This window comes from Oryzias melastigma, linkage group LG18 (assembly GCF_002922805.2).
Source record: "Oryzias melastigma strain HK-1 linkage group LG18, ASM292280v2, whole genome shotgun sequence".
NCBI classification, from domain to species: Eukaryota; Metazoa; Chordata; class Actinopteri; order Beloniformes; family Adrianichthyidae; genus Oryzias; species Oryzias melastigma.
This window is the reverse complement of record NC_050529.1, coordinates 4,434,771-4,459,405: the sequence shown is the minus strand read 5'-3', so window position 1 is coordinate 4,459,405 and position 24,635 is coordinate 4,434,771. Positions and strand designations below refer to the sequence as shown.

General features: G+C 39.0%; 3 protein-coding genes across 4 annotated transcripts in view; 1 reads left to right on the top strand and 2 right to left on the bottom strand.

Moving 5' to 3' along the window:
* LOC112138454 (uromodulin) overlaps positions 1 to 24,635 on the top strand; it is a 368,601-nt gene that overhangs the window by 310,340 nt on the left and 33,626 nt on the right. The gene's annotated exons all lie outside the window — the stretch shown is intronic.
* Positions 1,401 to 7,508, bottom strand: LOC112156014 (transmembrane protein 184C). Its single transcript, XM_024288128.2, has 11 exons — positions 7,364 to 7,508; positions 7,160 to 7,290; positions 6,071 to 6,107; positions 5,742 to 5,947; positions 5,594 to 5,668; positions 3,699 to 3,792; positions 3,507 to 3,619; positions 3,336 to 3,435; positions 2,441 to 2,518; positions 2,272 to 2,365; positions 1,401 to 1,895 (listed from the first exon to the last, which is right to left on the bottom strand). Exons 1-11 carry the CDS (start codon positions 7,478 to 7,480, stop codon positions 1,621 to 1,623), a joined length of 1,320 nt encoding a protein of 439 aa, XP_024143896.1. The 5' UTR covers positions 7,481 to 7,508; the 3' UTR covers positions 1,401 to 1,620.
* LOC112156013 (endothelin receptor type B) lies at positions 10,033 to 16,739 on the bottom strand. 2 transcript variants are annotated; one of them, XM_024288126.2, is made up of 7 exons: positions 16,137 to 16,739; positions 15,839 to 15,966; positions 14,380 to 14,578; positions 12,713 to 12,865; positions 12,442 to 12,575; positions 12,260 to 12,368; positions 10,033 to 10,725 (listed from the first exon to the last, which is right to left on the bottom strand). In XM_024288126.2, exons 1-7 carry the CDS (start codon positions 16,701 to 16,703, stop codon positions 10,627 to 10,629), a joined length of 1,389 nt encoding a protein of 462 aa, XP_024143894.1. In that variant the 5' UTR covers positions 16,704 to 16,739; the 3' UTR covers positions 10,033 to 10,626. The 2 variants fall into 2 exon arrangements, with proteins under 2 accessions (XP_024143894.1, XP_024143895.1); XM_024288127.2 differs by having other exon boundaries at positions 10,033 to 10,681.

Sequence of the window (24,635 nt, the reverse complement as noted above, 5' to 3'; positions counted from 1 at the left end):
TGTTGCAGTATTCTTAACTTTAAACTAAAACTATTTTTGTTGTATACATGTGCGAGTTTTAAATACATAAAACGTTGTAGTTTTTTCTTACAGTTTAATTCAATCTCAATCTCTGTAACACATAAACACGACAACAGTTTAAAATCATTAATCCAAGCTTAAAAAACTAAATATATTTTTGTAGATTTTTAAATAAAAATTATTAATGATTATGTTATAATATTTCCTTTGGCACGAACACATATTGATGTCATTTTCCCCTCGTTAAAGCAGTAATAAAAAAATATATTAGAAATTTAGGGGGAAAAATGAAAGGATGAAAACAAAAAGACTTTATTTGTATAATAAAGTTAGTCGGAACATTATAGTATATTAAGTAAATTCTGACATAATATGTAAAAAAAAAGTGTTAATTTTTATGAAATATCTAAACCTTATAGATCGATTTTCAATGTTTTAACCTAAGAAAAAAATAACAAAAATATGTTTAGTTAAAAATCTCGTCTTACTAAAAATATTAAAGTATATTATAATTAACAAAACATGATTCTTCTTGTTTAAAATGTGAAATAAAAGTTTCAACTTGAAAAAAGTACATTTGAAGTTTTTGCTGTTCCTCTATCGACCTCTAGATGGCAATAAAGGATAGATTTTGTCTGTCTTTAAATGGAATTAGAAATATGTCTTAATTAGACTAAAAATATCTCAATAACCTAAAAAATAATAATATATATTTCAACTTAAACAACTTTAGTCTCCAGCTTTCACTCTTTTAACTCTAACATGACTGAAAACATATTTTTTAACCAATACAGAAGCATTTTTATTTATTTATTTAATGTTTATTTTGTGTTTCAACAACTACAAATTAATATTGTTGCAGACTTTTCTCTCTTGTTGTTAATAAAAAACAAAGTTGAATTTCATATTCAGGAAGTTCCATCATGAGATGGTTTACGAAGGTCTCTGTTTGGGTTTATTAAACCTCAAATATGTTTTTTGGAGTTGATTGACAGGTGGGTGGACCCATCAAAACGTCACCTGTACACTCAGTCATGCGAGTTGGACTTTCACCTAAAGACTTGAAATGTTTTGTTCTTCACCTGAGGAACTTTTTCACTTAGCACCGCCCAGATGTTGGGCGGGGTATTGAGGTGGAGCAAACTCCAGCGATCGACTCACTTCAGGTTTAATTTTTGCTACGGATCACACAGAAATCAAAGTTTCAGTGTGGTAGTTTTAAAATTTGGCAACATTCGCTAAAAAAACAAGACGACAATGTGTATGTCGACTCTGGCTCCTCTTCATGGTTTCTTCTGCGCTCCAGGTTAGCATGTAGCTAACTGCACCAAGAAAGATGCAAATGACAAACCTGAAAGAACCAAATCCTGACAACAGACTGAAGCAGATGAAAGCACGTTCTGTTTATTGTGAGTTAGCAGGGTCAGAGCACTCTGAAGGACACTCCACCACAGGACCGAAGGAGAGTTCAAGACCTGCTCTGCAGATGCAGGTTCATCCAAACCAGAAACAGAAACATCTACGCCTCAGAGTGGAGTCGACCTCCTCACAGTTTCCTTTCACGATGATGTAGACGAGTTCAGGCGAGTCCACGACCTTTTAGGGGCCGATGCCCGGTGGAGGAGGCGAGCAGCCGCTGTCCTCGTCCCAGGAGGAGGAGGTGAAGCCTGCGGGGGCGGAGATGGAGTGGGGGGCGGGGGTGTGGCCCAAGCCTTGGTAGCGGCCGGCCGATGAAGGGGAGGTGGGCATGGAGGCGGCAGCGGCCGCCAGGGGGTCCTGCGAGGTGGCGTTGAGGAGGCCGGTGTGCTCCGTGTGTTCGGGGCGAGCCGCCGAGGCGAAGTACATCTTATTGGGCCGACCCAGAAACGTACGACCTGAAGGGGCAGCAGGTTTGTGCTGTCAGGTAAATTTACAATTCCAAAATGTGTTTTTGCTGCATTTTATATATTTAAAAGACAAAAGGTTTCTGTAGGTTGGAGGCGGAGCTACAAAAATTGAGAGTTTTTAGTGGACACCAATAAAATCTTAAGTGGAAAACATTGAAGTATCATTTTTTATAATTTAAGGTTCAGCCGAAACTTAAAAAGACTATGAAAGTAATACAAATAATAAGATTGTAATTTTATAAAATATTAAAACTTCTAAAATTCTAAAACTTTTAGAATTCAAACCACCATGACTGCATATGACGCAGCCTGCTGTGAAGTTAGGTGTCACTCTGAAGGCCCATAAAGAATCTCAAACACTCACCGACATTCCGGACCTGCTCTGTCACATCAGCTCTGATGTCAGAGAAATCCCACATGGCCAGGAAACTGTCAAAACACGACCCCTCCTCCGCTTCCTGGACACTCAGAAAACCCCTCCATGAATGGGTTAACATGTGTATCTGTTAACAGTGTGACAGGGCAGGTCTTACCTGTACATAGGGCTTATAGGTGAAGGTGTAATGGTGAGCGATGGCAGCAAGAAACATCTCTATGCAGATGATGAAGTCCTATGAGAATTGAAATAAGTATTATACTTTCATTACCAACAATAATATATGAGCATGTCAAGCATCTTTTAGATCACTTTAAGGGATTTTCATCGGTTTCTCTTGAATTTCAGAATCCAAAGTAAATTAAGATTTTTTCCATTTAAAAAAAACATCACTTTTGTATTTTCTTTTATGGCTTGCAACATAAAGCACTTCCGAAAATTTGTTTACAGATCTTACACTAGGGGAATCTGTATTTCTTTGTGGTCATTGAGCTTTAGAAGTGAAAGGAAAATTGAAAAATGTCAAACAATTATCAGTTTACGACAGTCTACATCCTGGTGGGAGTTCAGGAATCCATTTTTATACAAAAATATATCATCACTGTGGAGTAATCTAGTAAATGTCTCCAGAGTCAGATATAATAATTAGGTTGTTCTGCTCACTCGAGTTGCTTTAGTATCTATGTTTTGGGTTCAAATAATCCCTAAGAATAAGAAGGCTTGTGTGATATCTCAGACTGTGCAATAGCATGTTAACTCATTTAAGTGGTCGCTTGAGGGCAAAGACTCTGGAAAGACCCAAGACTCGCTGTTTGGCCAGAGAAGGCCTCTCCAGGAGTTGGAGGAAGTGACCGAGGCGAGGGAAGTCTGGGCATTGTTGCTTAGACTGTTGCCCCACAACCTGGTCCAGGATGAGCGGAAGAAGATGGATGGTTGGTTGGTTGGTTGGTCGGTCGGATGGATTGCTGGATGTGGTCACTTGAGTGTGTGTTTCTGAGCATACTTTGAGCTGAAACCTCACTAAAGATGATCTAACATGTTAAATTCAATACCTGCAGTCCGGTGGCCACAGCCTCCACACTGTCCCAATCCCAGGTGTGTTTGTCAGAGATCACGCCCACTTTCACCAGGAACGCTATCAGAACCGCCTGCCTGTGGAGAAAACGAACACACCAACAAATAGGGCCAAACTGGAGTGCATCGCTTCGCGGTTCGGGTCTTACCAGAATGAGACGAACACGACCAGTTTGACGCAGAGGAACTTTCCCACCGGCCTAATGGGAGTCAGCTCGTCCCTGAGCGCTCGGTACAGCAACACCAGGCAGTACATGGCAAACTGCAGAGAGAGTGCGGCCATGAGTGAGAGACCCTACCGGGACGAGACTCAGCGGCCTGTGAGGGTGGAGTCCTCTCACCAGCTGAGAGATGTTGTTGATGATGACCAGGTAGGACCAGGCGTTCCTGAAGCTGAAGTTGGCTTCATCATAAACTCCACAGAGCTGACAGATGCTGCAGACACACCAAAATGCAGTCAGAGCATATAACTTTTGCTCACGGCAGCAAAGATGAGTCTGACTGAGGAACGTTTTGGAATCACACGATGAGACCAGACGGGTTTAAACACATCTAAATGAAAGGAGGCCTTTAACTTACAAGTGTGAATGCCAAAACTAAAGCAAGGTCATCATCAAACCTGAGGGCTTTATCACTATGGTTACACAAGAAACTGTCTCCATGGTTACTGGAAAGAATCTACAGCATTGTCGGCATGGTAACACAAGAAAGTCTTCAGGGTCACAGATGACATGGAAGCTATTACAAAGCCTCATCTGCTTCAAGTTTCTGTGGCCACGATTATGACGTCACCATGTTACCACGGCAACTAGACAATGTGCAGTTTTATTAGATTACTTAAGGAATTCATTATAGCGTTTGGCACAGTAACATCTTCTGAAGCAGAAACTTGAAGAGCAGCAGAGGATAGTCATGACGTCTTCATCCGACCATCCACAGGAGTCCCTCAGGGTTTGGTGTTGGGGATCCTACTGTTTGCTTTGGGGTATGTCATCTACGTGGTAAAAACTATCATTTTTACCAGGTTATGGCAATAACGTGGTATAATATGGTACCTAAGTGGAAAAGCACCACCTTTAGCTCCCCCTGGTTGAGACAGAGTTCTTGGTTTTTCCAGTGAACTTGTCTTCACTGGCCTTCGTGTTTGAGAAGAGTCACGACTGATGATTTGTTGCCCTTTTCCAGCCAAAGCAAACTGGGCCGGTCAAATTTTGATCACACAGGTTGATTCAAATGGAACCACACGCTCTACAGTCCTTCACAGTCTTTGTCAAGAAGACCTGGCTGAAGAGAACAAGATAGCGACCAGACATTATTATGCTGCTTTCATACCGGAACCAATTCATGCGGCAGGGCAGAGGGGTCAAGTTTCATTGTTAAGTCAGAGTACAGATGCGATCTGAAGTCTTGCGGTGGCTCCACAGCCGGGGTGTCAAGGCTATAAGCATTAAATTTGATGTCCGTCAAAAGAGAGGCAGCAGACTCAAATTTGACAGGCATATCGCATCTGGTGTGAATGCAGAATTAGCCACAAGTCCGGAACAGGAAGTCCATGTCCCATCCTTCCAACTCACATTTTGTACGAATGTTTTTTTTCTTTTTTTTTGTCAAAAAAAGACTAATTTAACTGGCAACCCGAACAATTATGTGTTTTTCCATTTTCACCTTTACAGCTTTAACACTGGAGATGTTTCTGCAAAAACCTACTTTGCCCTTTGACATACTGGAACTCCTTACGCGATCAACATAAATGAACTGATCCGCAGAGAAAAGAAGCTTTGTGTCGGTAAGCAACACTTTTAAGCAGCATTTCACGGATATGCAACACATTACTAATATAGTGTTGCATACTGGCGCAAAGCCACTTTTCTCCACGACAGAATAAACTAAATTGCATTGATCACATTAAGGATTGAAAAGTTACGTTAGACGAAGGAATGAAAAACACCTTCAAATCTGAACATTGTTGTTAATATAACTTTTGAAAGTGATATTTTGAAACAATTATAGTTTTTTGCTAATAGTTGACACTAAACCATTCATAGACATTAAAAAAGTTTAAATAAAAAGTGCCATCATTTAGAAATTTTGTAGAATTTCCGCTTCCAGCTAATGACGTCTGGGCACCATCTTGTCTGCCACCAGGTCCCCCTCTTTTGTCTTAAAACTCTTCGGCAGAAGTTCTTGTGTTCTTGTCAAACATCTGTGTGTGATGTGACTGGGGAGGGTAACTTACAGCGCAATCACCGTGGTAACGGGCCGGACCACGGTGTACTGGAGCACTCCCAGCTTACACCTGAACAGCAGCACCCTGACAAACAGAAGAAAATGAGTTTAGCACCCACCCGCCGAGCACTAGGACCTGCCCCCCTCCCTTCTCTTACTCTCCCATGGGCCACGGGGGACAGCAGCACAGCGGGGGCAGGTGCGACTGCTGCTGCTGCACCTCCAGCATGAGCACCAGGCTGGGGTACTGGTTACTGAGGAAGTTGAGCAGGAACACCAGGAAGTTGTAGATGACGTAGGCCTCGTAGCACTCCCTGCAGGTGTCCACGTAGATGGCCAGGCTGGGGTAGCGCAGGGCTAGCCACTGAAAACACAGCGATAACGATGAGATTCACGCGATAAGAGACCAACCACCTTCAGTTCATGAAGCCCGTTGCTATAGCAGCAGGACGAAAAGGACCAGTAGTTCAGTGTGTCAAAGACTCACACTGTCCAGACTGTAGATCGGTACCATCCACAGAATCCTGTGCAGAGGGAGGCAGAGAGAGGAGTTTTCAAACACCATGAAAGAAAGTGAAGACACAACAAGACACTGACTAACAAACTGAGCCTGAATACTTTGGGTGTGTTCAGACTGGAAAAGTGCATTAGTCCGGAACAAGTCCGTTTGAATTGATCCGGACAGAAACCGTTTAATTTGGTCTGGACTGAGTCCTGAACCTTCTGTTTGGTCTGTTTTCAGACTGCCATCGACTGGACATTTATTTTTTTAAACTAAACCTTGTAAACAAAACCATTCGACTAAAGATCTCTTCTGTCATTGGCCAGGAATTACGAGGGCGGGGCAAAGCAACGAAAGAAAGAATAATGGAAGTTCTGCGCTTTGCAATCCTTGTTGAGATAGTTCATAGATTCAAACTTCATATTTATTATTTTGAACATCTGTGTAGAGCACCGGAGCTCAGTCCAATTGGAAACGAACTGAGACCATCTTGAAAGATGGTTCTGAGAGCGGCTACAGGTCCTGGACTAGAGACTGTTTGGGAGTATTCAGACTGAAAATTTGTTCTGGGTTATCGAGGAAAAGGAACTCTGGTTCACTTTAAGCAAATCAAATGTGTCTACTCCAAACACACCCTGAGTTTCATGGACCTTTGACAAAGAAGTTATTCTGTCATACTGCGCTCTTACATCACATTATAGTCATTAGTAAAGCACTACATGGATAGGGTGTGCACTTGATATATAAGTATTACACATCTTATCTACTTCATCCATACTTACACTTGCGTATTGCAAGTATTCACTACGACCTGCCGCTCGTAGTATAGCATAGAACCTCTACGGGTTCACAGACCGGTTTATGATCTTGTTATTTCGTGTGGACCACCTGCTTGCCCTGTACAAGTTTGCACATTTTTCACCTGCAGACAGCTTGTATCCACCCGTAAGGGCAGTTGTGATTAAGACAAAACAAAGAAATATAAAACTTGACGACACAAACATTTCTGTTTTCTGCCAAACTGTTCAAAGTCAGTGAACCAGAAAGAACCAAACCAGACGTGATAGTATGCACCTGATGATGGGTTTCTGGAGCTCCGGTTGGGTGTAGTGCACCATGTGCTGCAGGATCCCCCACAGAGAGATGGGGATGGTCAGGAAAACAAACACCCCGGCGATGAACCAGGCTTTGTTGTGCGTCCCGACCTGAACAGACGGACCAAAACGTCAAGTTCTCCAACACTGAACGGTACTTTTTTTGGCTTTTTCCAACGCTTACCTTATCCTTCTGCAGCTCCCAGATACAAAGCGGCACAACAGCCACCAGGAGAAGAGCGTAGAGAACCAGAACCAGTGGGCGGATCCACCGCCTCCACTGTGCACAGGTACACGGCATGATGGCAGCGTGGCCCTGAGCGCTGACTACAGGAACATCCTACGACATCTGGATGGAGGGCTGTCCATGAGGTCAAACACAGAGGTGAGGGGTCAAGACCTTTTATAACTATGACACAACTATAGAAACATTCTAATGTTCTGTTTGAACCAAATAGACATTTGGAAATAGGATTAATGTTGGAATGTTTGAGTCAAACCAAATCCAAACAACTTAAAGAACTCAGGTGTCCAATTGGTCACGGGGTTGCTGGAGCCTATCCCAACTATAGGTTAAGGTGAGGCTAACCCTGGAGAGGTAGCAAGTCTGTGACACATAAACTATTGACTGTATGTGAGAATATATGAGGGAATCTATGAGATTTTGGTTTCTTGGGACCAGCGGGTACTTCCTGTTTGGTCACTCGGTCCAGTTCTCATATACAGTCGATGGCATGATCACATCTGCTGCTTTTCTCCACGTCAGAATCCATTGGAATTACTTTAATTAAACAATCAAAGAGTTACAACAGTTACAAAAACATTTGTTATTTGCTGTCACCGGTGACAGCTCAGGTGTTAAAGGGTCAAACATTTTTTCAGTTAATTTTTTTTAGCTTACAGATTTTAAAATTAAAATCAATTCCATATTTATAATGTTTAATGATTGCTACAACTACAATTGTTTTGTTTACAATTTAAAACATTTATATGTAAAGTTTACGTTTATTTTGGTATAATTAAAGGTAATATCTCCTCTTTGAAAAAGAAAAAACCTAGAAAAAATATAAAAAAATATTTGTTTCTGTCTTATTGCCAGAAAAAAATAATATATTCAGATATTGGGGTATTTATTTCAAACATATATCTTAAAATCAAATTTTGAAGGAAAACTAACTTTTTAGGACCTTAGCTATCAAAACCGAACACTAAGCAGAAAACCAAAATCTATTTTTATTTTTTAAATTATGAACATTAATGACATTGAAAGTCCCATTAAATATGTTTTAATTGTTTTGTTTCAGCAGAAATAACTAAATGCTTCAAAAACATGCTAGCAAGCTCTTTACGTCATGATGACGTCAAATGTTTTGATATCTGAACAGTCTGGTTCATCACGTTAATAATAATTTGACAAATAACGGAGACAGCTGTTATCATGAACCGTGGACGGGATTGTAATTCCATATCCGGTCACAATAAATCATTAAAATGTCACATACTTCCGGTAAAATTGTCTCTTTATGCTATGAACGTTCATTCAGACTGACGGCTCTTTCGCGCTCACGCTCGCGCCTCTCACCGTTACCAGGCAACGCATCCCTGCTCCGCCCCTCCCCTTTCTCCGCGCCTCCCGTCAGATCCCGTCAATCGATGCCGATCAGCGGCTAACGAACCTCCGGACCGATCGATAAATCACTCCCCGACAGCCCGCCCGCCCGCGCGCGCGCTCACTCGCTCGCGCGGTCCCTGCTCGTCCCGTTTACGACCTGACGTCATCACCGGGATGCGCCACGGACGTCGGTCACGCGCAGACACAAACAGGGCGGAGACGCGCTTCTTCGATGATCTGGTGATGATTAAAACATTTAAAGAGGAAAAAGTTCATCGACATTTAAACAAATTTAAGAGTTTTAATCCATTTTAAGGTGAAACCTGCAGGAAAAACAAAAAAAAAAAGATACACTTTTTAGAAAATGATTCAATATAAATCAGTTCGCGATTATAAAAGGTTAAATAAGACAATTTTTGTGCAATTAAATCTTTATTAAACCTTTAAAAATGTTTTTATTATCATGCAATTTGTTATAATAATTAAAAATCTATGGAGCCCTAGACGTGACATTTTTAAAATAAACAGAATTTCCTAAAATTAATATTTATGAACCAAAAAGAAATGATAAAATAATTTTAAAAAATGTGTTTTGCAAAAATAACATTTTTGTTAAAATTTTTATGTAAACTGTTGTATTGTATTTCACAAATGGGATATTTGATTTTTATTACTTCGTTTAGACTTTGTTAGTTTCCTCAAATTATTATTTTGTGCACACAAATTAGTTTTTTATACACACAAATCAGCATTTTGAGCACAAAGTGTAAACTTTTTAGCACATAAAAATAATATTTTGAGCAAACAAATTAGCACTATGAGCACACAAAATGATATTTTAAGCAGATAAATTTGCATTTTAAGCACACAAATTAGTTTTGTTAGAACAGAAATTAGCATTTGTGACCACACATCAGTGTGAAGTGATATTTGAATACTTATTTGTGTTCACAAAACACATGATAAATTCTAAATGAATACTACAAAATAACAAGCTAATTTGTGTGTACAGAATTAATGATCATAATTTATTAATTTGAGGAAACACGTATTTTTTAAACAAAACAAAAGTAAAAAAAAGACAAAGTTAAGAAAAAACATTTTAAAAATCATTTATAAAAAAACAATTTAATTTAAAAAGTTTTAAATTAAAATAATATTATATAGAAAATGTTTTCCCACCAAAAACAGTAGCAAACTGAACAAAAAGTATTCAATAAAAAATCACAATTTATTACGTATTTTGAAAAGGTGTGTTACATGTTTAATCAAAATTACACTTAAGATATATTTCAACAAAAGAGATTTATGTCCTTACATGTATTTTGACAAATTGAATGTAACAAATTACAATAAAAATATATTTTAAATAAACGAGTTTTATAATCAAAATGTGTTAAATATCAAAATAAACTTCTTGAGTTTGGTTACATATCAGACTAAACTGTGACATAAAACCCTTTATGCAGCTTTTGAATCAATTTCTCACAAATAAAAAGTTTTACAATCTCTTCATGGATACAATATCAGTGATAAATACAATAAAAATGAGTTCATAGACATATCACCATCAGAACACCTGGTTTTAGGGAAATCTGATGGTATTGCTTTAATCACAGGTTGAGAAAAGGCAGAAACCGTAAAACTGTAGTAATTCTGAATCCTTCAGGCGTCTGATCATGAACTCTAGCTCTGCTGCTGGATTTGTGGAATAATAATCTGTCATCAAACTGTAAAATCAGTTTAGAAGTCAAGAGTGACAGCAGAGCGACACAGAAAGCTGATGTCACACAGAGGAGACTGCTGGTCCCGGCCAGCAGGTGGCGCCGGGCCGGTCAGTGGTCAGTGTGTTTGTACTGCTGACTGGTCCCATGGTGGAGGGGCAGCATGCTGTTGGAGAGAGAGCCAGAGTAACACCAGCAACACAGACAGGACTGCAGAGAGACAGAGAGACACAGACAGACGGGTTAAAGGAGCCTACATTTCCCAGAATGCATCGTCACAGCAGAGCTTCAAATGAGACATTTCATTCTGAGGCGACTGACCGAAATCTAACCTTAAAAATACATGTGAAATTACAAAGAAAGAAGTCATGAAATTAGCCTATGACTTTTAAAGTCATAAATAAATAGACATTTTTTTTCATGACTTAAGTTGTGAGTTTTTTCTAAAAAATGTACTACTTTCAAACACTTAACTAAAAAAAATATAATTTTAGCCTATGACTTATAAAGACATAAATTTACGAATTTAGTCTCGTAGCTTAAAAGTTACAACTTTTTTCTTGTAAATTAACAACTTTAAAACATGTAAATTTACGGTTAAAAAATCATGAATTTAGCCTATGACTTAGTCATGAATTTACTACTTTTTCTTTGAAAATTAACGGTAATTTAAAAAAATATATATTTTAGCCTATGACTTATAAACTAATAAACATACAACATTATTCTTGTAGCTTAAAGTTAGAACTTTTTTAATTGTAAATTAACAACTTTAAAGCATATAAAATTACAATATAAAATCATATACTTGGCCTATGACCTAGTCATAAATTTACAACTTTAAGTTGTAAATTTACGATTATTAAAAAAAATGTAGTCTATGACTTTTAAAGTCATATACAAATTTATTCTTGTAATTTAATTTATGACTTTAAAAAAGATACGACTTTAAAACACAATTCTATGAGGAAAAAAAATTATAATTTTAGCCTATGACTTATAAAGTCATAAATATACGACTTTATTCTTGTAACTTAACAATTGCGACTTTTTTCTTGGAATTTGCTCATTTTAAGCTTTTAATTTGAACTCTAATTGAATTCGTATTTAGCAGAAAAAAATTGTTTCACGCAAAAAATCAAACAGGGAACTTAACAAGAACACAAAAATATTACATCTGATTGATAAGATTTTTTTAGCCATCCGGATTTATTGGAGATAAACCTAAAAATATAGACATTTTTCTATCCGATCTCTGCTGATTACCTGGATCAGGTGTTTCCAGGCTCACATTGGCAGAATTGACCTGATCCACCAATCAGACGGCAGGAGAACAAAGAGGAAGATCTCAAAGCTGTTTCTTTGTCATACACGTCCTCAGTAGGGCGTACCTGAGTTTGTTTTGATGATGTCATATGTCACACTTATATAAGAGGGAGGAGCTTAAAGCTTTCACATGCGGTTAGAAGAATAACTTCTCCAGAACTTTAGGAGGAGATGTGAGTCCAGCGTCTCCAGATTGTGAAGGAATGCTGGAGATCTTCCTCTGGAATCAGCCAAAACGAAGCCGCTCGTTTCCCACAAGTCCTCTCTATCAGAGGTCACGACCTCTCTGTGTTTGGTCAACTCCTCTCTGTCCTGCTGATAGCTGCGATCTCAAAACATCTCGGAGAGCTGCAGCGCGTCTCACGGCCTCCGACCCCGTGACCTCGCCGCGGGGTCACGCCTCCTCCATTTTTATTACCTTGAAGCAGTTCTTGAACTTCTTGGAGACGAAGAAGAGGATGATGGGATTGATGCAGGAGTTGACGGTCGCCATGTTGATGCTGAAGTAGTCGAGCACCAGCAGGAAGCTGCAACCAGAGCAGACGAGGGTTTAGCGGTAGAGACAGCGACAGGGGGAGAAGTGACAGAGTCGGTGCGTACTTGAGCAGCTCGCAGCGGTGGACGTCGTGCGGTTTGTAGATGGTCCACTTGAGGAGACGGCTCAGGTGGAGAGGGAACCAGCAGAGAGCGAAGATCAGCACCAGGCAGAAGACGGCTTTGGCAACCTCTCGACGCTGCGAGGAGACGAGCGAGATACAGATGACATCAACATAGTAAAATTTTCAATAACTTACAAAATAAATCTTTATTTTCTCTTTGAATGTGATTTATACAGTAAATTACATCATCGTCGAGCATTCATAGATTTTACCTGCTTGAGGTGTTCGCTCAGCGAGATCCTCAGACTTCCCTTCTGGTGTCGGAGCATCTCGCAGGTCATCAGGCCGTAGAAGATGGCGGAGCACGCCAGAGGGACGCAGAAGTAGAAGCCGAACAGCCACCAGTCCTTGGCGTCTTGGTAGAACTAAAAAAAGTTGGAGTTCCATCAAGCATGGACGGACGTCCAACACCACAGTAAACTTAACATGATTATTGTACAGGGTTAAGTTTTCTAGTCGGTTATTTTATCCTATCAAAATCTTCACCTATAGATCAGGGAAAACTTTATATATATATATAAAATATACATAAATACTTTATATATATATTTATATAAATTAAGTATATATATGTATATATATATATATATATATATACATATATAAAATAAACATAAATACTTTATATATAGACACATATATATATATATATATATATATATATATATATATATATATAAAATATACATAAATACTTTATACATATATATATTTATATAAATACTTTATATATATATATATATATCTACAGTGTATATATATGTATTTTATATTTTTACTCATACAACTTTTTCAATATAATATCAGCTTCTGTACATTTTATAAAAAAAAATTATATTGTGTATTATATATTTATTGAAAATGAATGGAAAAATGTTTATTTTTTTATTTTTTTTTGTTTGTTCGGATTACATAAACATTTTGTTTCTTGGAATTTGCAGCATTTTTCCAATCTGATTTTAAAAAGGCAATTTTTAAACTTTTCATTGCATCATTTCTGAGAAAAGCTTCTTCTAGCCAAAATTATTAAGCCTGTGTCATTTTCTAGGGTATAGTTTTTGCAGATCAACCCCGCCCCCGTTCCCCTCTCCATTTCTGAGGGGAGGGAGCTTGTGGCCCATTCCGCGTATTTTCTACACCACAAATACAATGTTTTTCCAACTGTACTTTCTTGTCTGGTCCTGATCACTATAATTTGCATAAAGAAAACCCAGAAATGCAGTTTTAAGCTTCATTTTCTTCATATTTATGCATCATTGTCAGAAAAATGCAACAAAACTGCCATTTTCATTGGACTGAGTCTTTAATTTGAAGGAGCTTCCAGTGTTTTGGCTGCTCTAATTAAATGAGGAGCAGAGCTGAATCATCCAGCATAAACATCTGGATAAGCTTTTTCAAAAAAACTTTATTTAAACAGCTTATTTATTCAGCCTTTCCCAGCACCTGTAATTTAGTGTTTTCAGAGTCTGACATGCTCTGCAGAGAGCTCGTCTCGGAGGATCCCGGTTCTTGTTGGAGTGCTTGTGCGGGTTTGTTTAGTCCAGCCGTGACCCGGAGACATAAACAGGAAATGTTCTTCTGAAGAGACCTCGCCCAGGAGCGCAACAACAGAGGCAGTGGAAATGGAGCAGACTGCTGGGATCTGAGGCCACCCATCAGTCAGCTACGCTCCGCCCACATGCATCCATTGAGTCACGGCGTCTCCAGCAGTAGCCCTCCAGATTAGGAAACCGCAACACTTTTGACTTCACAAATTCTGCTTTTCTCAAATTACTGCACATTTTTTTGTACATTTAAAGAAAAACTTCAAAGTCTAAGTTTCATCCACTGATCCTTCAGGTGTAGAAGTCCACCATATAGACCACACCCCCACACTCACGGTCATGAAGGGCGTGTCCGGCTGCAGCATGCAGGTCCTCATGGTGACGTTCTTGTAGTCGAAGGTGATGATGTTGAAGCCGACGGCCTCCGGCACGGCGAGCAGGACGGACAGCAGCCAGATCACCACGATCTCCACGGCTGTGACCGTGGGGATGCCGGTGCCCTGGACCCGGGACCAGGACGCCACAGCGCGGTACCTGTTCCAGAGTTCTGTGTTACTACTTTATGATGTTCTCGAGGAGAAACCTGCAAGTTCTTTAATATTATTTTCTTATTCCAGATTTTACATCTGGAACAAGAAAATCATATTAAATAAAAGTAAAAATAGATCAAAACAAAGCGTGATTAAGCTAATGCTATATAACACTTTTCAAAGACGTTAAGGCAAAATAACCTGGACTGCCCTCTAGTGGTTGGTGGTGTTAGAATTGAGTGATGTTAGCAACAAGACACAAGCATAAATATAGAAGGACTTTCTGAAGTAGTCTGAAAGGGAGTTTTACTTTGGAAAACTCTGGGATTTTCTCCACCACATCCGACTCATTCATCTTGATCCAAGTCGCTCGGCCACGAGTTAAAAATCCATCCGCTACTTTCTTACAGTACTACACCGATCGCTAGACTGAAACCGCCAAGCTAGCAAAGTTAACAAAAACCAAAGTATTTGGAACGTTTATTTTGGCAGAAAAGAGGATTTCAAAATAAAATTTAACAGAAAAAAACACTCAGTCAGTTGTTTCTACAGACCATAACAATAACCTAGAATATTCAGCAACTGGCTGTCTAATGTTACCATCAGGTTGCTAATAAAGTTGTTCAAACAGAAAATATGTTTTTTATTATACTTAAAAAACAACAGTTTTAGTGATCATTTCTTTTTTTTTTTTTTTTTTTTATTTATTCGTCGCACGTTAAGGTACAAGGCCGAAGTTAGCGTCAGTTTTTTGTAGCATCCACTTGACAGTTATGGGTTAAAATCTGGTTTACAGGATTCATAAAGACTTCAATCCAACACTTGAGGATTTTAGTGACTTTAGAGGCCAACTAAGTGTTGAATTAACGTGTGAATTATATCCAAACTTTGGGAAAAGTGTTGACGTTATTTGAGAAAAACAAATATGCTAAAGTTGCTTAATAAAATATAATTTTATTGATTTCCACACATCAATAAAGAGTAGAAACTGCCTTCTACTCCTGACAGGAATGGATAGAAAATCAAATTTCATGTGGAGGTGTTGGTTCCAAAGATTACCCACCGACCACTTTATCTGGGACTGATAAACCCGGTCTGTGTTGTGTGTTTCACAGCTTGTGTCATTCCTACAAACAGCCTGTTTGATAACAACTGACCTCAACACCATGAGAAGAACCAATAGAAACTAGCAGATGCTGTTTCCTAATTTCAGATGTGTCCAAGGACCGAGTTTGAACCAGATGTGGAGTTCTTGTGTGGTTACCTGTCCACACTGAGCGCACACAGGTTGAGGACGGTGATGCCGACCGACGCCTTCTGCAGGAAGGGGAAGAGCTTGCAGAGGAACAAACCAAACGTGGAGTCTGCAAAAGGCCACTGCATCGCCAGGAGCTGCAGGCACAAAAACCACAGAGAACTTTGTATGGTTGGTTATCACAGGGAGGTATTTTTGTGCACTTATCAGCGGGACACTCCACCTCCTGATTGAGACACTTCACACACTCTGAGGCAATCACTGATATTGACAGGAAATAACCATTACAACACGTGGTTTGCTCTACCTTGTAGACGTTGATTGGTATGTCAATGGCGATGTAAATCAGGTCTCCCAGGGCAAGACTGGCGATAAGAGCGTTGGGTCCATTCCTCATGCTCTTATTTTGGTAAATAATCCTCAGCAGGGTGGCGTTGCCTATGATCCCCACAGTGAAGATCAAGCAGGACAACACGGTGTTGATGTACTTGAAGGCCGTCTTGATGGACGTGGTCTGTAGACAGGTGGGAGGCGGCTTCCTATGAGGACCCACAGAGGAGTTTGAGGTCGGAGGCTTTCGGCCGTGTTTCGGTTTGAGCTTGTTGAACTGCTTCATTTTCCCTTGTTCGGACTCCAGAGGGGCCTGGATCTGGTTCACGGTCTCTTGCGATAGATGCTTCTCCCCATTGGACCCTTGAAAACGGTGGTCATTAGATAGATGTGGAACCGGTTTAGAACCGGGGATGTCCGGGCTTCTGCCGTCTGATGGAGGAGATGTGAAGTTGCTTTGGCAACCAGCAGGACTGACGGAAACTAAAGAGACGACCAGGAACAGTCCGAACATTTGGCACATGGTAACTCTTCCTGGTTTCATTCTAGAAGCAAATTCAACCTCAAACCTTTAAATACAAGGAAATACTCAAACAAAAGTGTCTAAAATATCTGTTTGAGGTTAAGTTTGGACGTTTGCTTTGTAGTAAAGATTCTCCAGACAGAAATAAGTCTTGAATGGGTTTTCCAGGAAGTTTGATTGTTGGTGACAATAACTCTTGACATTCTAGGATCCCATCGAACCAAAGAAAAACCTGCAAGAAAACATCAAGAGATTGAAATCAGTTATGATGAGTAGAGCTGTGAAATATCTCTTTGGGACAGAAAGGGGAAGTCAATGTATTACTGTTGTTTCTGATTACTATTGAGAAAAACAATGACGTTTGTACTAAATAAGACAAAAAATTGCCCAAGAGAGATCCAAGTCGACATCAAGTCCAAAGTATCTGGTCATAAATCTAGTTTAAACCTTAAGTTTTTGATCACAACTCAACTGGACTATCAAGTCTTTCTTTGCAAGTCCAGAACAAGTCTTGAGTCTTTATGTCTTCAGCAAGTGTCTCAATATCTTCAGTCCTGGATTGCAAGTTAAGTGAAAAAAAAATTCTAATTGCAAGTCTAATTTAGATCTAAGGTTTTGAGTCTCTAGTCACAAGTCAAAACCAAGTCATGGTTCGGGGTAGGTTTCAAAGCCCTTGGTTTAGGTCAGCCCCGGGGTGGTACATTTTTGATTACAAAAATACGCCAAGTCTCTGTTAACAGGTCAAGGTCTAGTCTCAAATTGCTGCTCAGAAGTTCCAGGTCAAGTCCAAAGCCTTAAGTCTCTAGTCAAAATCAAGTCCCGTAGTGGGACTTGTTTTCGTCAGACCTGAGTTGTTATATTTCTGATTACAAGAATTAGCCAAGCCTCTGTTAACATGTCCAGGTCAAGTCTTAAGTCTATATCAGAGGTTCCAAGTCAAGTCTAAAGTCTGAAGTCTCTAGTCATAACCAAATCCAGTGTTAGTGGTAGAGGTCAAATCCCTGGTTTTCGTCAGACCTGAGTTGTTATATTTCTGAATACAAGAATTAGCCAAGCCTCTGTTAACATGTCCAGGTCAAGTCTCAAGTCTATATCAGAGGTTCCAAGTCAAGTCTAAGGGCTCATGTCTCTAGTCAAAACTCAACAGGAATACTCCTCACATTTCTAAAGTACCGCAGTAATTTTTATGTAATTTTAGTATTTAAGCCACCAAAATGTTCGACATTAAACTGTTAAGAACGAGACAAAATTCCTGAAGTTTACAGTTGGATTTTTCTCTCTCGACATTTTAAAGAAAACATTGTAGATCTACTACTTTTATCTTTCAATCATGTTTGGTTTTATTCAAGCCTGAAGATGAAGAAAACAAATGAGCCGGAACAACAGAACAGAACAGGGTTCTGACCGCAGTGTGAGAAAACAACCAGAACTGAAGGTGGAGATTCCTGTAAAGAACGTGACGCTCAGAACAAGAAACAGGATTTTTATGGTAAAACTAAGCAAACGGTGTTAACTTTGGATATTTCACAGTCAACTTTTAGAAATTCAAATTACAAATTGGTTCAATAGAAAATTAGTTTATTGGTATTTGAGTGTTTCTTACTATAGAAAACTCAACCGTTTAGTCACATTTCTAAGACTAATATTGAAAACTAACCAGTTTAGTCTTAATAAATGGTACCATAACCATCCAGAACCTTAAAAAACCCCAAAAATGCCATTTCAAAATAAAACATAATGCTGTTTCTGTAAAACTTACACTGTAAAAGTTGTTTGAGTCTTTTAAAGAACAGAATTGACTCTCTGTACATCTAAATTTATAGGATTTTACACAATTTTATGTTTTTAAAGTTTTATTTTTATAAAATGTTGGACATTTTTAATAAAAACTGATTCCTTCTGCAGATCAATCCTGACTCGTCCGATCTGAACGAGGTGACTTTTATCTGCTTCTGTCTGGACAGGCGGTCAATGCATTGATCTCTGTCTGTAAACACGCTCAGAATTTTCCTCATTGGTTCTAAAGTTATCCAGTTTTTGCTAAAACCACTAAAAGTATTAAAGTTTTTAAAGTTCTCCAAGAGGAGAGAACTCACCCGCCTCCAGAAGAGTGTCGACAACAGCAGTAGTAGATCCTGACCTCCTCCAGTCCGGACGGCGGGAGTCAAAGTGGACGCTCACGTTCAGCCGCCTCCCTTTTCTCTCCTCCTTCCTTCCTTCCACCTCCTCCCTCCGCTGTCATCAGCTGTAGTAGCAGCTCTTCCTCCTCCTCCTCCTCCAGTCACAGTGGAACATCTCATAAACCCACGACAGAACTTTTACAGGAGCTCCTAAACACACTCGGCGTGATTGACGCAATTCCACCATTCCCACTTGAGAGGATTCTGGATAAAACAACGTTTTGGAAAAATGGGGGCCGTAAAACGAGGGAGTGTTTGAAGACGAATGAACTGATGCCAGACGGCAGTTTATGAGTGACGGGAGTCTGAAGATCCACCGAAAACCAGAACGTTTTCCATTGAACACAAAACGGGAAAATAAAACTTTTTCAAACTTTAGAGATGTAACACAAAGAATAAGAAGAAAAATAGGTCTAAATCTACTATCATCAAATTCTTAGTTTTGATTTTAAAATAATCTGAACCTTTTTTACAACCTAAACTTTTATTGAAGGGAATCAATGGAAACTTGGTGGTTTTATTGTGAAAAATAAAACTGATTGTTTTGTTTTATTCTGAAAAACAACATGAGCCTGTTTGGTTAAGAAAACAAAAGCATGAAGATCAAAGGCTTCTTTGATGGTCTGAGATCAGGAAAGCCCCGCCCACTCCCGATTTACAGTCAAAATGTCACATTCAGGACGTCCTGTCACGGATTGATTGCATTTATCTTTCAGCGAGCTCCAAATGAAAAAGGCGTCGTCTCTGAGACGCCGCCGGAGCTTCAGAAGATGAAGATCGTCCAGATCGGTGGTCTCCTTTAGACTTTCCCCAAATGAGGGTTCACATGTTTGATCTCCGTCCTTCAGGATCGCTTGGCTGATAGAATTTACTTCTGGATCGTTGACGTTCTGTTGACAGCCTGAGCGATCATCTGCTTCTGCTTTCTAAAATAGAACAGATGCTTTTGGGTTTTTTTATCTTTACACCTCCGAAAACGTCAAACTGCTAATGACCAGAAGTCCTAACGAGCTGCAAGACTGATAAGACAAGCCTTGGAGATGTTTAGAGGGAAAACAAAACCAAACTAATTGATATGTTTCATATTTTTTCTGTTTTTTTCTTTCTGACAATTTTGCTTTTCAGACAAAACTCAGTTTATTCAATGGAAACCCTTTAGGTCCTAGGCCTTCCCCGTCACTTCTGGTGTACCTCAGGGTTCTGTTCTCAGACCTCTTTTAATTTTGTTTAATTACCGGCATGAAGCCCATTCAGGTATTTTTTTTTTTGGTGATATTGGGCCATATAAATAAAATTGAATTGAATTACCGATCTTGGGCTGCACGGTGGCGCAGTGGTTAGCACTCTTGCCTCACAGCGAGAAGGCCCCGGTTCGAATCCCGGCTGGGACCTTTCTGTGTGGAGTTTGCATGTTCTCCCCGTGCATGCGTGGGTTTTCACCGGGGACTCCGGCTTCCTCCCACCATCCAAAAACATGCTTCATAGGTTAATTGGTGACTCTAAATTGTCCCTAGGTGTGGATGTGAGAGTGAATGTGTGTGTGTGATTGAGGCCCTGCGACAGGCTGGCGACCTGTCCAGGGTGAACCCCGCCTTCGCCCTTCAGTAGCCGGGTTAGGCTCCGGCACCCCCGCGACCCCGAAAGGGAAGAAGCGGTCAAGAAGATGGATGGATGGATGAATTACCGATCTTCTACATCCTCTGTAATATTTTAAATTAATGTTAATGTTCACTAATTTGCAGATGACACTCAGCTCTATCTGTCTAGTCAGCCTGACCCCTGTCGTCCTCCCTTCCGTTCTGTTTCTCTGAAATTAAAAAAACTACTTTGCGTCTAATTGGCTTTAACCTGTAAATCCCACAACATCAGAACTGAGATAAAAATACCTATTTTTTACATTTAAGATGTTTTTTAAATCTTATTGTGAAATTCACAAAAAAACTTTTACAATATTATTATTGTGTGAGATGCAGATAGAATCAAATGTTGATACTTCTGGTAATTTGAAATGTTTTTCAATGTCAGTTAAAGACCCAATAATATTGATATGAACACTCACCTATATCAAAAATCACTTTATTTACCCAGATTTACTCAGATTTGGGCCACACATTTTTAACATGGTGTAACTGGATTATGAAGAAGTAGCAAATAATTAATTTAATGACGGTAATGATTGTATTGAAATGGAAAAATACTTCTAAATAAATGTCAGGTTGAGATATTTTCAAATAAAAAAAACACATAAAAAAAGCTGAAAGGGGTATTTTTAACCTGAACTGACTTTTTTATTCAAGAGTTTCCTCATATTTCCCAACATTATGCTTAGAGATAAACAAAATCAAACAAATTGATATGTTACATTTTATCTGCTTATTTTTCTTTCTTTTTGTTTCTATATTTCATTTTAAATCCCTTCCACACCGCTTTGCTGATTCCACTGCTAATTCTCATGATTAATTCAGTTTATTCCACTGAAATCCGGTAGGCCCCTCCCCCCATTACTTCTGGTGTAGCTCAGGGCTCTGTTCACAGACCCCGTCTTTTGGTTATTTATCTCCACGTTTTCTGTAAATGTAATCTTGATTCTGACTGTTTGCAGATGACACCGACTTCTATCTCTCTAGTAAACCTGACTCCTCCCATCCTCTTGTCTTTCTAAAGACAAAAACTGCTTCCTGCCTCACTCAAAAGTAATCAACCGAAAGTCCTCCTTGTCAGCTCCAAATCCAGTTTTTTAAATAATGAGTGAAGAGTTTTTCCACAGAAAATCCTCAGGATCATCAGATCATCTCCATTTGAGATTCTGAATCCTCTTGATTGGTTCCTGTGACGCTCACAAATGTTTATCAGTTCCGTGGTTTTAATTTAGACTCCGGCTGAGCTCGTGCTGACCTCTGACCCTGTAGTCGACGCTGAAGCTAAATCGGATTCATCAGCCTTGACGCAGAGCGACCCACCCCGATGGACGCCCTTCCAGTGTGTGAACCTCGGCGAGTGTTTTCTTATTTATTTACGGCAGTAAACCCAAAGATAAACAGACAGAAGCTGTACGTGACTTGAACCATGCAGCCGGACGGCGGCTCTGTCCCTCTCTGCCCAAACAAACATCATGGCTGCAAGCCCACAGGCTGCAGCGTCTCACTCTGACATCTGCTCATTCACAGGGTTCAGGTCTGCTGTAGGACCACACGGAGAGACAGGTCTAGAAGCTGCATCTCATATATGAACACCTGAAGAACACGGAGGAGCTGCAGGAGAATTATCGACTATGAAGGAATCTAAAATACAAAGAAAGTCTCATATATCTGGGATTTCTCTTGTGTTGTTGTATGGATAACATCACAGATACATCTAGAGATTGTCCTTTAACTTCCAGATTGAAGCACCTTAAAAAACAAAAGTTGGCAGAGTCAGGTGGAGTTCACCAGGTAACCTCTAGGGCAGGAGGGTCAACGTCAATTACACATGGAGCCAAAATCCAAAACACATCGAACAGGAGAAACATTTAGTGAACACTCTAAAAGTAAATTTTAAAACTTTAAAACCGTAACATAATTATAAACTAGATATATATCATTACCTGTGATAATCTTAGTGTGAAAGCTGTAAGCTGAATGTGGCCACTGAAGATGCTAGAGCTGATAGCTAAAGATGCTGAAATTGATAGCTGAAAACACTGAAGTTGATAGCCAGCTAAAATATTAGCTAAATGACAAATTATCATTAAAAACTTTAAAAGAAAAAACTTAAGTTAGCCAAAACAGCTAGCATTTAGCTGAAAAAATAGCTAAACTCAAAAATAAAAAAACTGAAAAAAACTAGCTACCATGTAGCTGAAATATTAGCTAAACTCCAAAATAGCCTAAAAAAATCTTAGTAAATGCCAAAATAGTCCAAAAAGCTAGTAGAATGCCAATTTTTAAAATTGTACCTTTTTTAACATAATTGTGAATAATAAAAAGGCAGGAATATTATTCCAGAATAAATCAACTTAAACCTCAAATGTTGTTTTTTACCTTTCAGCTTATCCCATTTTGGGGATTTTTACGCTGGATGCCCTTCCTGACACAACCCTGTACTTGAGGGGCACAGGGACCCATTTGTCAAAATTATACATGTTATAAATGGCCGTAAGATAACATCGGGCCATTAATAACAAAAAAATAAAATAAAATGATCTGAAGGGCCTTGAGTTCGACACATGTGCTCCATGGGGAGCTCTACGGTCTTCATTTTAAATAACGCTACATTCCCACCGGGCGTGTATGGTGCGTTCAAGAACGAGCTGAACTAACAGGCTCTATGGTGTTCACACTGGACTGACCTGAAACCGAAACCAGCATTTAGACAGAAGTTTGGTGCAAAATGTCGAAACAGTAACAATCTGGTGAATGTAGCTCCAGTTTTTTAACAGGAAATATCGAAAACGGCACCACCGGTGCGCGGCTATTGTCTTTTTTTTTTTTTTTCAAAGATTTACAAAGTGCAAAATAAATGACTAAAGGAGATTCATTATGTTCCACAATGTAGAGAAATAAACAAAACTGAAGCCAGAAAACAGACATGCAGACTGATCCACTCTCGAAAGTGCAGTGTGAAAGAAAATCCAACCACAAACTCAGTTTTCTGAAGAACTTTTCCTAAAATTACTTTCAAATGAACCAAAAAAAAACTTCAGTTTATGGAAAAACAAAGACAAACTTAAACTGTAAACTTTAATATGTACATCTCCAGAAAGTTTCTGTTCAGTGGAAACAACCAAATTCATTCGTTTTTACTCTGAAATTTACAAATAAACTGCAACTTTAGAAGATTTTTTTTGAAATCCAAAGAAATTCAAACTTTTTTATAAATATTTATGTAATTGTATTGTTCTTTTCTTTACTTTTTTACTTTGCATTAGCTCCTTGATTCAGTGTCGCATCAAACTCAGAAAGGCTTCATGAGGAAAACGAGAAGTTCCTCTTTGTTGGTTTTATTGCTCGACTTCCTGGATTTACTGTTGGGATTCAAAGACTAAATAAAAGTCCAGAATCCTGTTCTAACATCTGCGTCTTCTATTATCTCCTGATGTTCCTGCAGCAGAGTCGATGAATCCGAGTCCAGTAAAAGTCCTGGTGTTTTCCTCAAAGGGGAACGGCTGCCTTCAGACAAATTACTGCAGAAGTTCATTAGAAGAACTAACGAGCTGCAGAACAAATGAAAGCCAGACGTTCTGCAGCGACAACAGGAAACAGACGCTGCAGCTGCATTTGTGTTGGAGCTGCAGATCAGACGTTTCCACAAACTTCCAGCAGAAACATCACAAGTTCGTGTCGATTCTGCGGATTAAAAGACAAAACAAACGTGACCTGAATCCACGAGTTCGTCTGCTTTCTAGTTTATGTGGCAACAAATATTTACAATCCTAGTAAACAACAATTAATTACATTTAAAAACTTTTTTATTTCAAATCAAAAGCCTTTGCAAAATGTTTTAATAGAAGAATAAAGTCAACAAAAAGTCTAAAACTTAACAAAAACCTAAACAGAATGTAAACTGTTGAATAAAATGTTCTAATTAGTGCTGTATGAACTTATTCAGTGAGAAATTAAACATTTGGAAATAAAGCTAAATATATTATTAAATGTATCAATGACCCGGGTGTCGCGAAAATGATAAAAAAGTTCTAAATTTGGTTAAAAACTTTAATAAATAAAAATATAGAAATGATGCAGTGATTTATTATTGATCCCAATATATATATATTTTTATTCAACTTGTTTGATTT

Bases quoted from the DNA above. Each gene is read 5' to 3' on its own strand.
- LOC112156014 (XM_024288128.2), bottom strand. From the start codon at position 7,480: ATGCCGTGTACCTGTGCACAGTGGAGGCGGTGGATCCGCCCACTGGTT. The intron at 6,108-7,159 runs GTGCATACTATC...CCCTCTGCACAG, and splicing joins CTCCAGAAACCCATCATCAG to GATTCTGTGGATGGTACCGA. The intron at 3,620-3,698 runs GTGAGAGGACTC...CTCTCTCTGCAG, and splicing joins TCAACAACATCTCTCAGCTG to TTTGCCATGTACTGCCTGGT.
- LOC112156013 (XM_024288126.2), bottom strand. From the start codon at position 16,703: ATGAAACCAGGAAGAGTTACCATGTGCCAAATGTTCGGACTGTTCCTG. The intron at 14,579-15,838 runs GTAACCACACAA...ACTCTGGAACAG, and splicing joins TGTGCGCTCAGTGTGGACAG to GTACCGCGCTGTGGCGTCCT. The intron at 12,369-12,441 runs GTACGCACCGAC...CTCTGGTTGCAG, and splicing joins CACCGCTGCGAGCTGCTCAA to CTTCCTGCTGGTGCTCGACT.